Below are 12539 nucleotides of genomic sequence, written 5' to 3'. Positions count from 1 at the left end.
AAAGGTTCAGGCTAATGCACCCTTGTTGGGTGTTATGGGTCGATTTGCTGCCCTTTGCGGTAACTCAGCGACTTGTTGGAGAGCCCCTTGGCTTGGAACCGAGGCGTTTGATACTTCGACAGCCCAGTGTGTGACGCTGGGCGGTCTGCAGCCCGAGACGGCAGTGATAGTCGGGGTGCGAAAGGCGCCGAGTGCGGCCCGAGAACTTTATGGGATCGGCCGTTCTCCGGCCACTGCGCCCGTGGTAACGCCGCGGAAGAGACAGTCTTGGAATCGAGGACTTGGTTCGTCCTCTTGTGAGCACGCAGTGGCCAAAGGCAAAAAAGCCCCAGTAAGATTGTTGCAGAAGACGCATGCGATACCAGGAAAGAGTTACGGGTTGAGCGACGCCAAGGTCCCGGGCGTTCGGTTGAGCCAGGTTTAGAATCCAACTGGGAGTTCAAGGCCCGTCTTTCCGTGCGGGCGCAGGCCTACTGTGTGAGCGCCTGCTTTGGACGGCCTGTCAGGGCGGTGACTCGGTGCGTCGGCAGTCTGCCGCTCATCAGGGAGCTCGAGCTGCAGTCACGGGGAGAGGGGGGAGAATGCAACGAAGTCAGGCGCCTTGCGTGAATCCTGCGTCTTCTCCTCCCACTATGTTGGTTAGCGTCAGCCGTGACGACACTCCTGAGGCTTCCGACTAGTCACACCCCTCAGCTGCTCACCCAACTTCTGCGGAGCGGGTTGCCGCCAACCAACAACTCCAATCCATCTGACCCGCCCTTTCCGAGGTCCTTTGCCGGCTCTGACACGGGCGAGTGGCAAAGTGATATGGTCGCCAGTCGACTTCAGGGATGGCAGAACAGGTGGTAATCTGGGTACGTTTGCCCACCTCCCTCTCTACGGCACCCATCTGGCTGGAACAGAGCCCTGAATCGGCGAGTTCGGTCATTCTCAGTCGGAGAATCGGCAAGAGCGCGAGAGTAGCCATTTCCGTGACCGTCTTCAGCCGGTGGAGGACCCTACCGGGGGCCCAGCCTGGTGCCTTCACACAGCGGATCGATCTCGTCGATTCCCATCGTCACCCAACGGCAGCCGTGGGAGAGTCATTGGCACCGATTTGGCGCCGTGCTGCTCGGGCAGTTGGGTGTTCATTTCTGTGGTGGCACCATTTCATTTTGGCATCAGCTGGGTAGCGACTGAGACCGGACGGCCGGGAGTAGAAGAGACGACGGAGTTCGGTGCCCTGAGAGTTCTAGTTCCGCAACGATCTTGATCTGATCAGGACTCAAACCAACCAACTGCGACGGATTGGCATCGACAAGGAGAAGATGCCCGAGCTGTTGAAGGGACTCTGCGCTGAACTGGGTAGATTGGTTACCGGTGCGGGGATGCACCTATTCCATCGCCGTTGGCGTCCGTGACTCTGTCCCGGTCTGCCCAAACGAAACTGCCGGTGGACGAAGGCTGGACGAGTTGCTTGTTGGCCAGTGTCATTTCAAGAGGTTCGGCTTCCACAACGTTGTGCAACGTCAAGCTGGACTTTCCAGCCGTCGACATCGATCGCGCCTAAGCAGCATACATGCTTCTGCGGTACGACGATCCCGGTGCCTTCGCGCCTGACTCGCGCTGGGTCTTGCGAGGGGAAGAAGGTAGGATCTTACCTTTACGCCGAGCAGCCAGAAGTCCACTTGGTCGCGGGTGCGTCCGACTTGATCATGGTCATGCTGGCGGCGTTCCGAATCACCAACCTTTGCTGAGATGTGCTCGGCGTCCAGGCTTCAGCCTTGGGGACGGGTTGGAGGAGCGGCCAGCGATGATCAGGCCACTTCAGGCAAATATCCTAGACCTGCCAGCTCTTGAATCCCTGGGCTATTAATTGGCGCCGGTGACAGCGGATGAGATTAGCCACAGCTGCTCTCAGTCGAAGACCGTCTTGACTTGCAAAGTTCGCATCGATCAGCGGTCTTCGCAAAGTAAAAGTACCCTCTGCACGATAAAAACGTGAAACCAGTGAAACCCGGAAGCCGCACAATCCTCAACAAGGATGCGGAACGACGACACGTCCAGCGTACGCGAGCTGAGCCGATCCGGCCAGCGTGGTATATTGCGCAACCGAGAAGCGGAGCATGCCTTCTGGAAGAAGACACGGGTATTCGGCGGTGTAAAAAGGGTCACCGAGGTCAACTGCGTAGGTGGGACTGCCGAAACGAATCACGGAGTAGGTGTTGAGAAGAGCATTTGACTAGAAAAGCGATGAGATGTGATGAATGCACAAAGTTTGATGAAACTTCTGCGGTCTCCTCAAGGTCAGACAACGACCGGTTTGGCCATTCAATCCTCCCCCCTTTTGATGCTTTGACTAAGTGCGTCGCGCAACCCGCAGCCTGGGGCAACCGCTGTGCCGCGCCTGCCCTGAGCGCACAGAGAGGGGCTCGTGTAGTCAGGTGCCGGCCAACTGCTGCCAGCGGTGCTCTTCCCCTGAAATTGTGTTGCAGATCCGAGCCAGCCGGCATTTGCCAGGCGGGCTCCGCATTTCTGGATCGAGCCGCCGATCTCTCGTTCCCACCGCCGGACCGTTCCGGACTCAGCCCGCCCTGAAGCCCGAAATTTTGCAGGTCCAACATCCTGGAACGCGCATCGGCCACCCTGCCTGCCCATCCTTCGCGCCGCCGTCGTTGACCGTCCTCCCGGCATGGCTTGCAGATGAGAAGTGCATTCACTCCGTTGCGTCGTTCCAATTGCCGTTCCGGCCACCCACCCGCCCTCTCTGTCCAGCTGTCCCCTCGGTGAGACCCGAACTGGCCGGATCGACCTCGCAGACGCGTGCCATCAGCGAAGGATGGGGTGGTTCACGACCCTGTCGGGGTACCTCACCCCGGCATTCCTCATTCTCTCCCCGTTGCTCTCGTACAGCGACCAGGCCTACTCGATGTACCGGACCCGATCCAGCGCCGGCTTCTCCCTCGACATCCCGCTCATCATGCTCGTCGCGTCGCTGCTCAGGTTGGTCCACCGTGCAGTCCAAGAAACGCCGGCTGTTGGCGACCGCCCCGCTAACGCTAAGGCTAACGCGCCTCGCGCCTCGCGGCAGGATATTCTACTACCCCGGCGCGAAATACGACAACGCACTGCTCATCCAGTCGTTCGTCATGGTTGCCATGCAGGTGGTGCTGCTGAAGATCGCCCTCGACCACCGGCCGGCGCCGTATTCGAAGGGAGGCGACGCGGCCGTCCCGTTCGCCCGCGTAAACGAATCGCAGCGGCCGTTCAATTTCTGGCAGTGGAGGTCGCCAAAACCGTGGGTTGCCGACCCGGATTATACGCGTATATATATACTCGGGGTCAGGAAGCACTGACATTGTGGGAGTAGATACTGGCAGTTCCTTCTGTCCCTGTTCGCTGGCCTGCTGGTCTGCGAGTTCTTGCTGGCCCCGATTCCTTTGGTCTACCAGTCGTACTCGTCGCTGCTCGGGTACGTGGGCCTCTCGGTCGAGGCCACACTGCCCATCCCGCAGCTCCTTGCAAATGCGCGCTCTCGATCCTGCAAGGGCTTCCGCTTGTCGGTTTTGGCCAGCTGGCTGGTCGGCGACGCCATGAAGATGTTTTGGTTCTTCACGTCGACGACGTCGATCCCGTGGGCGTTCAAGATTTGTGGCATGTTCCAGGCGGCTTGTGATGCGCTTCTGGGTGTGCAGTATCTCCTGTATGGTGACGGTGAGACCGTGACGAAGGCCCATCAGTCTCCCATCTACGAGCTGCAGCCGAACGGCTTTGCCACCGCCAGTGGACATGGGGGCCATTCACCGGGCCGAAGGACATCAACGACGGAGAAGAGCACATGATTTTTTTTTTTCCAAGCTGCTTTGGATAGACTTCTAGACTTGGATAATTTCAAAAGCAAATAGCGACTGAGCTGATGCACAGTGTCACTTCAGTGTGTGTTGGTGGTCTGTGTGGGGATCAGCCAAGGCAGTGAATTGCTGTTAGGACGCAACTCCCAGCCACATAACAACAACTCCAAAACAAGCCCATGCTTGAGCATAATGGTTGTGGTTCAAAGCTCGTGACATTGAACAACATTTGACGCATTTAATACAGCAGTTTTCTTGGGCGCCAGAGGTGGTTGAACCTCAACCCCTGAAGAGCGGCCACATCTCGCGTAGGTCCCCATTAAACTGTAACTCACTAGCGTTCCCCTGGTGATGGGGGCAATCAGCAACAACGCAAGACGTGCCAGCGGCAGATTCTTCTCCTTACAATCCTCGAGTACAGGGCTGAGGGCTGTCCAGTCTGCACACCATTGTGCAGCTCTGACATCACAACCAAAGACAACGTTATTCTTACCAGTCCAGCGCTCACTCTCCATGGCGTGCTCTGCATAGCTAACTGTAACTGCGCCCGTGTCCACGGCCGCCCGTCTGCGCCTGGTGCGTGGGCCGGCCGAGGATAATACTCAGCACAGCCGTCACTGGAAGCAGAAGTCTCTTCCACGACCTGGGGGCTACATCCACCAAACGCCAAGCTACACATGTGAGTTAATACACTTTCATATCTGTTTTAGAAGTTCTATCAGCAGTCGAAGCCCTTGTCACATGTCCTCGTGGTGGCTCCCAGTCAGGTGGTTCTGGTCTCGCCTTCTCCCTCATCATCCCCTTCTCATGCCCAGCCCCTGAATGACTACAGTTTCATGGCCGTTTATTTTGACTGATTCCCTTGTGAGACCAGTCTCATCATCTCAGGTCTCGTTCTTTCGGATAACTGCCTGCCGTGTTGAATCAGGCACAGCCACTCTTTGGCCAGCCTTCCTGGCGGAGACCTGGCTTGACTGAGGGTAACAAGTTCACTCCCTGGTGCCGTGCTGTTGGTTATTGATGCTCCTTTCCACTCCCTCTGTCTTCTCCGGTGTCTTTGTGTTCTATCCTTGTATCCTAGTGCTCACTCAATCTGGAGCAGCCGGTTCAACCTTCCAGCCACACATCTCCTGCTCGCACTCCCCATTGTTGATTACCCCTGAGTCCGGCTTGAGACATTCTCTAGCTCTCGCCTGTCAACATCACTTCGTGAGTTTCCTGTTATGCCGTGAAGTCCGGGTTGACTGACTTAACCCGCAGTAGCTTGCCTCGTCGAGCCTTCCTCACCTCTTCAGATCAACCACCCGTCGACACCACCGGCCGGCGGGCACTTCCCTCATCGACAACCTCACCGGCGTCGAATCAGGCGCTCCCGCACTCGGACCCGCGGGCCCGCGGGTCCTTGCCCTCCAGCACACGCCTATTTATTCTGGCCTGCGCCTCGAAATTCAAACCTCCTCCTTCTTTCTTCCGCAACTCGCTCAGCTCAGCCGACCGACCTTCTCTCCACCAGCAGCTCCGACCTTTGCGGCCAGCTCAGCAGTTCCAACTCTCGCGCGCAGCATCAAGAAGGTATGTAGACCCTCTGGCTTTTGTTTTTTTATTTATTTCGAACCATCGCGGTGGCGGCGAGGGCGGCGGTACCTGCGCGGTCCGCTGGTCGGTCGGTCGAAACTCGACGTGGAAATCGCCCAAGTGGGCATTGTCTAGCATCACGCCGATTCCAAGTCTCGCCTCGTCAGGTATCACTTGAGCACTGGTTTAGATGACTCCTTCGGCAGCGTTGGGAGCTGCTCCATCTGAATTCCTCTCTGCCGAGTCCTGCGGGTGGCTCTTCTCCCTGTTTGTTTGGGCCTTTTTGCCTCGATTCCTTTAGCTTCTCATCATCTGGCTCTGGGTTGCGCCTTTTTCGCGGGGTCGTTCAAGTTTCAGTCGTTTCTGACTTTGGTCTATTTTGACCTTGGCCGGTTGTTGGACTTCAGCAAGCTAACCGGAGACTTACAGACTCTTCATTCGTCTCTTTGCCCTTCCCTCCTTCTTTCTCCTGTTAGGCACCGCAGAAATTTTTCAAGATGCCGCCGAAGGAGAAAACGACCAATTTCAAAACGTGGGAGACGCAGGCTCGCCTGCTCGCCGCGGTGGTGGCTTCCCTTGGGGAGAACTTCCGCTTCGATTACAAGAGTAAGTTTGTTGTTGAGGTCCCCGTTCAAGCTTTGCTTTTCACCGCAACACTTTCCGCCCTCCCATCGTCTCTCGTTGCTCCCGGCTCCCAGCCGGAATTCACTTGGTCATGACGTACTTTAGTTTCCGGCGGGCTGGCGGGAGCGGCGTGAGAAACGACGACGAGGAGCATCCCCTGGGTGTTCGGGCCTCTGGCTTTGCGCGCTTGCCACCGCAGCGTTCGAATTGGGAAACTGGCCAACTGACCACGGCTCTGTCCGAACTCGCTAGCAATCGCCAAGTACTTCGCTCGGGACACGACCGAGTCGGCCATCGAGCACCGCTTCCGGGCCATCAAGGTCCAAGCCGCCGCCGCCAAGGAGGCGGTGGAAAAAAACGTGGACCCGATGGAGGTGAACCTCACCTCCATCAAGACCAGGGACGGTAAGCCTCCCGCCTCCCGCAGCCCGCCGCCGCCGACCCCCCCGTCGCCGCCCCCCGTCGCCGCCCTCGCCGCCCTCGCCGCCCTCGACGCTGCCGTCGCTGCTTCCTCCAAGGCTTTTTTTTTTTTTTTCCATCCTATGCTCACCCTCCTAAATCCTCATTGACCCGTCATTTTCCGTGTGATACTTTTCTCCCTTGTTTGATACCCGCAAAGCCACATGTTCATCCGCAAGAAAAACAGTTGCTGACTGGAGTGCAGAGATCCGCGACCTGTTCGGAGCCAGCACGGAGGGCGGCATCGGCTTCCAATTCCGCGAAATCAAGCAGGGCGCAAAGGTCCTGACCAAGGCCGTGCAGAGCGGCGAGGATCCCGTGGCTGCTTTCAGCAGCCACCTGAGCGGCGGAACGGGTGCCACCACCACCGCCCCCACCACACCGAGCACCACCAAGCGTGCTCGGTCCACCAAAAGGACCGCGTCCGGCTCGGGCGCCACGCCGGCCACCAAGCGCCGCAAGGCTGCCGTCAAGCCCGAGCCCGAGTTTGACGACGACGAGGACTCGCCCGAGGTCGACTACGAGGAGCTCGACCTCACTCCCACCAAGGAGAAGAAGAAGTGGCGCCCGCACGCCGGTCAGCTGCTTCCGCCCGAGGCCTGGCGCAAGCCCCCTCCGGGTACCAAGGGACCTCGCTCTTCCTTCAGCCAGGTCCGCACCCAGGTCCGCATTGCGCCTGCTCCTCCCCGGCCTGCCACCCCCGCCTACACGCTGGCCCCCATCCCGGGAACGACCAACCAGCCCATCGCCGGCGGATACGCCAATTACCCTGCCTTCGCCACCGGCAGTTCCGTTCCGTCCGTGGCCAACTCGCCAGCCGTCGACATGGACACCGCGCGCCGCGATTCCGCCGCCTTCTCCGTCGGCAGCGGCAGCAGCTTTGCCGGTTCGCCCCCTCCGGAGGCATTCATGTCCCATGCGAACCCGCACCAAACTTCCGGCATGATGATGACCACGAGCCAGTATTCCCCGGTTCCCGGTTCTTCCGCCACGATCGGCATGGGCAACGTGCAGTCGTTCCACGGATTCGACGCCGCCTCCCCCTCGGCCTCCGTTTCTGAGGCCCACACTCCCCAGAGCACCACCTCGTCCTACACGATGATGGCAGCCGGTCCCGCCACAACCGCTCATCCCTCGTTCTACGCCGCCCAGGAGCAGTACTCTCCGACGGCCCAGACCTACACCGACTCCGGTCTCGAGCCCCAGGGCGACTACGTCTATCCCTCTCCTCCCAAGCCGCGGGATGATGCCAAGTCGCAAACTTACGGCTCCGATCAGGCGCCGCCGTTCGCCGGCGATTTCGACGACTTCAGCAACTGGGGAAACCTGCATGGCTATGACGACGCGGGCGATTGCTAAACAAGGCAAGAAGAAACAACAGCCCAGCGAGAAAAGAAACGGGTTGTGGCTTAGCCTCCCCCTCTCCTCCGAAGATCGCAGACCAGCAAGCACTGCCCTCCCTCCAACTTTACATCACGGCGCAACCGGACGAACTGTCCTTGTCTCATTCCTCCCCGGTGTTGTCAAAACAATCGGCCAATCAATTCATCAGTCGATACCTCCTCGGCCGGTCACTGAACGGCGCAAAATCAGCCCTCCCTACTCCTTCTTTCACATGCAACACCCACCAACCCTCGTCGCAACCCGACATCGACCACGGCATGGCATGAATCATAGCCCCCACAGTCCCTTTTCATCTATTGCGGGACCAGTCGAGCAAGACGGAATGGGCGCGGACGGAATCCTGGGGAGCTTCGCGAGTTCAAGTTTGTTTCATTGCAGCTTTTGCACCCTTGGCTGCTGCTTGCTTCTGCGGCTGGTGCTGCTGTTGGTATTCTGGCTTCGTTTAACGCAACGCGGGCTATTATCGTGTCATGGCCCTTTTCGTTGCCCTTTCGGTCTGTTTCGTTTCTCTTTTTTTCTCTGCGCTTAGGATGGGCGCGCATACCAACCAAATCGACTCTCGACTCTCGACTCTCCGCTTCGGCGCCGCGCCCGCGATCCTCATTTCGAAAATCAGATCAAGACTGGATCTGACAAGGAGGTTTCTGCTCTGATCCGTGCTTTTAGGGGGGGGAGTTTTCTCGGTTTCGGCTCCGACAGGGCAGCTTCACATCAAGCACATTGCATTCGACAGAATACAGGGTCGGTGCGTCATTGATTTACTTGGGCGGAGGATTTCCACCTAAATATCCGGATGGATGGTGGACAGATGGCCGGATGGCCGTGGACATGGGCGGCTTGCCTGATTTTTTCGAGTTCCTTTTGATGTTTTCACTTTGCGATATGGCGCGGAACGACAAGCGCGGTACGATGTACTATAATAAGGCACGGAGTTGCCGACTTCTCGCTGAAGAGGCTTACGAGATCCAGTTCTATATAATTAGAAAAGCTGCTGCTCATCACCGTTGCGGATTGTTTAGGTTGCGGGACACGCCGGGGTCCGGGGCAACACATCTCTTTCGTTCGGAACCATTGCTAAAGCGACTGATAGATCTTCGCCGCCACAACATGGGTTGAATTCGTAGGTGTGCTCATCTCACCTCTCGCAGGATTGGGCCCATACCCAAACACATATGCCGCTGTCCGCCTGCCGCTGCAAGGTCTCGAACCAATCTCTCTATGCGCCGCCTGGGGTGTCAACACCACCACCACCTACTGCTCTTTTCCCCTGGTTCCGCACGCTTATATCCTAGGTTACTTTGCGCCCGCTTCCTCTTCCCGTGTGAGCCAGCCAGCTCGCCTGCCATGCCATGATACACAGACACACACACACGCCCCACCGTTCTCTAGTCCAGCAACAGCTCCCAAAGCGCCTCACTGTCCACGAAATCATGATGGATGATGTTCACCAGCCACAAATCCGCCCGCAGGCTCTCGAGGAACCGCGAACTGTCCGACCCCTTCGCGTAGATCTTGGCCCACTCCCCCCATATGCCGAACGCCTCCTCGCTCCACGCGCGGAAGCTGACCTCCTCGATGATGGTCGGCGTGACGATCTCCTTGCCGGGGAACACGCCCCAGGTGACGGCATTCGTGCTGGCCTCCTGCTGCTCGCCGGCGGCCGCGCCGCCGCGCGCGGCGGCGGGAGCCCGGGGGAACGCCGTGTCGGAGCTGACATAATCGCCAGCGGCGTTGGTCGCGTAGAAGCACACGACGTCCTTCATCTCGGGCCGCGTGAGCTTCTGCTCGAGCGCCTTCCAGTCCTCGGACGGCAGGAAGAACTCGACGAAGGCCTTCTGGAAGACGAAGCCGTTCTCGGGTCCCCAGCCGAAGGTCGGGTCGCTCGACGGCAGGCCGTTGACGGCGGGCTGCGAGGCCAGCGTCCACCAGCCCTTGGAGTTGAGCGCGACCAGCCGGTCGCGGATCTGGTCCGTCTCGGCGCTGAAGCTCTCCTCGCTCCAGGGGATGGTCGACAGCTCGCCGCGGAGGTGGCGGATGAAGATGGCGCTGACGTCCTGCGGCGTCCGGGGCGTGCCCCAGAGCTCCCGCGCCTGCGCCACCGTGACGTGCAGGCTGACGCCGTAGCCGTCGATCTGCCCGTAGGCTGGCGACCGCGCGTCGCCCCAGCGCCCGTTGGGGAAGTCGTCCCAGGTCGCTTCGCGGCCCAGCACGCCCTCGCCCTCGGATATCGCGAGCGTGTTGGCGCGGGAGTTGATGGGCCCCGCGGGGACGCTGGCCTCCAGTGCCGTCGCCTCCCAGTCCGGGTAGGAGGCCGACCGGCCCGGGACTATGACCCGGTCGCGCGGGTCGGATCCGATGGACGGCTGGCGTCTACGCGGCGGTTCCTGCGAGGACTGGTCAGAGCCGTTGACGCGCAGAAGCCCAATGTCCGGGAGCGGATTTTGTTGGTCGTCGATGGCTTGTTCCGGCTCAGGAGTCGTCGGTGAAATCAGCCCCGTCCGCTCGACAATGAACGACACGGCCTTCTCCAGGTTGAGCGTGTAGAAATGGAAACCCCTCGGCGCGTCGGTCCTGCTCTTGATCTCCCTGATTTGCTCCACGATTTCGCTGATGATGTCTACTCCCACCTCCTTCACCTTTTCGTCGTCGTTCTTGACCGCATCTAACCGCGCCAGCAAGGCATCGGGGATCTTGGCATGGCTCAGCTTTGTCGTCCGCCTGATCATCTGGTAGCTCTGGATAGGCATCAGTCCGGGGATGATGGGGATATCCTTGAACGCGCCGCTCGGATGCTCCCGCAACGTCTTCTCGAAGTGCTTGTATGCCTTGATGTCGAAGAACAACTGAGTCATGATGAAGTCGGCTCCGGCCTGCGTCTTCTCCACCAGGTACGGCAGGTCATGCTCCAGGCTCTGTCCCAGGGGATGGCTCCCGTCGGCGTGCCCCTCCGGATACGCGGCTACGCCGATGCAGAAGTAGTCACCGTGCGTCTTGCGGATGTAGCGGACCAGGTCCACGGCCCATGCGAACTCCTCTTCCTCGTCGGTCGGCTCCGGCTCGTTGAAGTCGCGATACTCGGCCCGCCGCGGCGGGTCGCCTCTCAGCGCGAGAATGTTGCGGATGCCGAGGGCTTTGGCGTCGTCAAGCGCCTTGTCGATCAGACGGCGGCTCATGTTGGTGCAGGTGAGGTGCAGACATGTCGTCAGTCCCAGCTCCCTCTGGCAGATCTCGGCCAGCTCCAGCGACTTGATGGCTGTCGAGCCCCCCGCGCCCCAGGTGACGTTGACGAAGAGCGGGCGCAGAGCCCTCGCCATGCGATCCAGCCGGCCGCGGAGGTTGGAGAAGCCCATGGCGGTCTTGGGAGGGAAGAACTCCAGCGAGAAGTAGTCGGTGCCCGCGGGCAGCGCCGCGATCTTGTCCGTGATCTTCTCCATTCCGTGGTTCTTGACGGCCTCGGGAGGCAATTCCAGACTCGGAAGAAATTCGCCCATGGGGTTGTCGGTGTAGAAATGCGCAGAATCCAATACCGAATCTGCTGCGCCAAAAGGGACGTTGCGCGTTGCAAAGTCGCTCAGAACCAGATGCCGAAGAGTCGGCACCGCAAGACTCCTATGTGGGGTAGCTGTACTGTGCTCGGATGGAGGGGCCCGGAGAGCGCCCAAAAGAGAGTGCAGCTGGCAACTGTGTGCACGAAATAGGCAGAGACGGGATGGATCTCAGAATGGGGAAGACAACTCAATTGAGCTGGGACAAAGAACCTTTTCTACACTGGCACGATAACGCAGTAGTCATGTACACGCCCGGCACGGACTGTTCAGGTCCAGTCCATCAGTTGCCGGCATGGAAATCTCTATCGATGGTGGTTTTGAGGTTGCACTGTGCGGTTGCACACGACACACGAGGAAGCACCAACCCCACCTTCTTTGTATATATGGATGTGGGGTAGCTAATCCACGAGTCAAGTGAGCCGGCGGCATCGCAGTTTACTGCGTAGGCGCTGGGGTCGCTGCGGCGCCGGATTTGAGGCCGAGGACGGCCCAACTGGGGAGGACCACAGCCCTTCCCAATCTTTCTCAGACTGTTGTCGAGTTGACTGCATGACTCAACCATTACAAACTCCCAAGAGAGGCGGGCTGAGAATGTGCTCGAGGACTTACTATGCCGTATGTAATAGTAATAGAACAGTTGTGAGTCGTCGCAATCCGAGACGGACATTGCTCGGTGGTTGGCCAGAATTCCTCTTGAGATATCGCATATGCCCAGCAAACCGAGCATGTTAGGCCGCTACTTGGCAACTTCAAGATAGTACCTTACCTAGTCCAAGATTGACTCGGCGCCCTTTCTCTTGCATCTCTTGCTCGTTCAATATTCTGCTCTCTCTTTTTATTTTCCTCTTCATCTTCCCCGCTAGTCTATTTATGTTCCAACCTTTCCTTCCCCTCTTATTCTTGGACTTTATCTCCTTCAGACTGCTTCCCGAGCTGCTTCCTGTGGGGTGGCAGGCTCCCTTGAGAAAGCGTGCGTCAGACTAACTTACTTACCTACCCTGCACCCGAATTATTAGCTCGCGATCTGAGGCCAATGGGGGCACAAGAGGTTGCCTCAAGGGAAGCTCAGTGCTGTAGCCATGATTTCCTCACGCTCAAC

General features: G+C 58.9%; 4 protein-coding genes across 4 annotated transcripts; 3 read left to right on the top strand and 1 right to left on the bottom strand.

Moving 5' to 3' along the window:
* The first annotated feature begins 2636 nt into the window (after positions 1-2636).
* On the top strand, positions 2637-4087 carry THITE_2107150 (uncharacterized protein). Its single transcript, XM_003648979.1, has 3 exons — positions 2637-2982; positions 3071-3277; positions 3350-4087. Exons 1-3 carry the CDS (start codon positions 2819-2821, stop codon positions 3819-3821), a joined length of 843 nt encoding a protein of 280 aa, XP_003649027.1. The 5' UTR covers positions 2637-2818; the 3' UTR covers positions 3822-4087.
* A 1131-nt stretch (positions 4088-5218) lies between these two features.
* On the top strand, positions 5219-8003 carry THITE_2107147 (uncharacterized protein). The gene is made up of 4 exons (XM_003648978.1): positions 5219-5402; positions 5835-6011; positions 6282-6434; positions 6694-8003. Exons 2-4 carry the CDS (start codon positions 5903-5905, stop codon positions 7845-7847), a joined length of 1416 nt encoding a protein of 471 aa, XP_003649026.1. The 5' UTR covers positions 5219-5402; positions 5835-5902; the 3' UTR covers positions 7848-8003.
* Positions 8003-8571, top strand: THITE_2107144 (uncharacterized protein). Its single transcript, XM_003648977.1, has one exon. It carries the CDS (start codon positions 8363-8365, stop codon positions 8543-8545), a length of 183 nt encoding a protein of 60 aa, XP_003649025.1. The 5' UTR covers positions 8003-8362; the 3' UTR covers positions 8546-8571.
* A 572-nt stretch (positions 8572-9143) lies between these two features.
* THITE_2107143 (uncharacterized protein) lies at positions 9144-11532 on the bottom strand. The gene has a single exon (XM_003648976.1). It carries the CDS (start codon positions 11381-11383, stop codon positions 9278-9280), a length of 2106 nt encoding a protein of 701 aa, XP_003649024.1. The 5' UTR covers positions 11384-11532; the 3' UTR covers positions 9144-9277.
* Positions 11533-12539: the final 1007 nt, after the last annotated feature.

This window comes from Thermothielavioides terrestris, chromosome 1 (genome assembly GCF_000226115.1).
Source record: "Thermothielavioides terrestris NRRL 8126 chromosome 1, complete sequence".
Taxonomy (NCBI): Eukaryota; Fungi; Ascomycota; class Sordariomycetes; order Sordariales; family Chaetomiaceae; genus Thermothielavioides; species Thermothielavioides terrestris.
The sequence above is the reverse complement of the archived record's forward strand: the minus strand, read 5'-3'. Positions and strand labels throughout refer to the sequence as shown.

Coding starts and splice junctions, on each gene's coding strand:
- THITE_2107150 (XM_003648979.1), top strand. CDS start 2,819: ATGGGGTGGTTCACGACCCTGTCGGGGTACCTCACCCCGGCATTCCTC. Junction 2,983..3,070: donor CTCGTCGCGTCGCTGCTCAG/GTTGGTCCACCG, acceptor GCCTCGCGGCAG/GATATTCTACTACCCCGGCG. Junction 3,278..3,349: donor CAGTGGAGGTCGCCAAAACC/GTGGGTTGCCGA, acceptor TTGTGGGAGTAG/ATACTGGCAGTTCCTTCTGT.
- THITE_2107144 (XM_003648977.1), top strand. CDS start 8,363: ATGGCCCTTTTCGTTGCCCTTTCGGTCTGTTTCGTTTCTCTTTTTTTC.
- THITE_2107147 (XM_003648978.1), top strand. CDS start 5,903: ATGCCGCCGAAGGAGAAAACGACCAATTTCAAAACGTGGGAGACGCAG. Junction 6,012..6,281: donor CTTCCGCTTCGATTACAAGA/GTAAGTTTGTTG, acceptor CGAACTCGCTAG/CAATCGCCAAGTACTTCGCT. Junction 6,435..6,693: donor CTCCATCAAGACCAGGGACG/GTAAGCCTCCCG, acceptor ACTGGAGTGCAG/AGATCCGCGACCTGTTCGGA.
- THITE_2107143 (XM_003648976.1), bottom strand. CDS start 11,383: ATGGGCGAATTTCTTCCGAGTCTGGAATTGCCTCCCGAGGCCGTCAAG.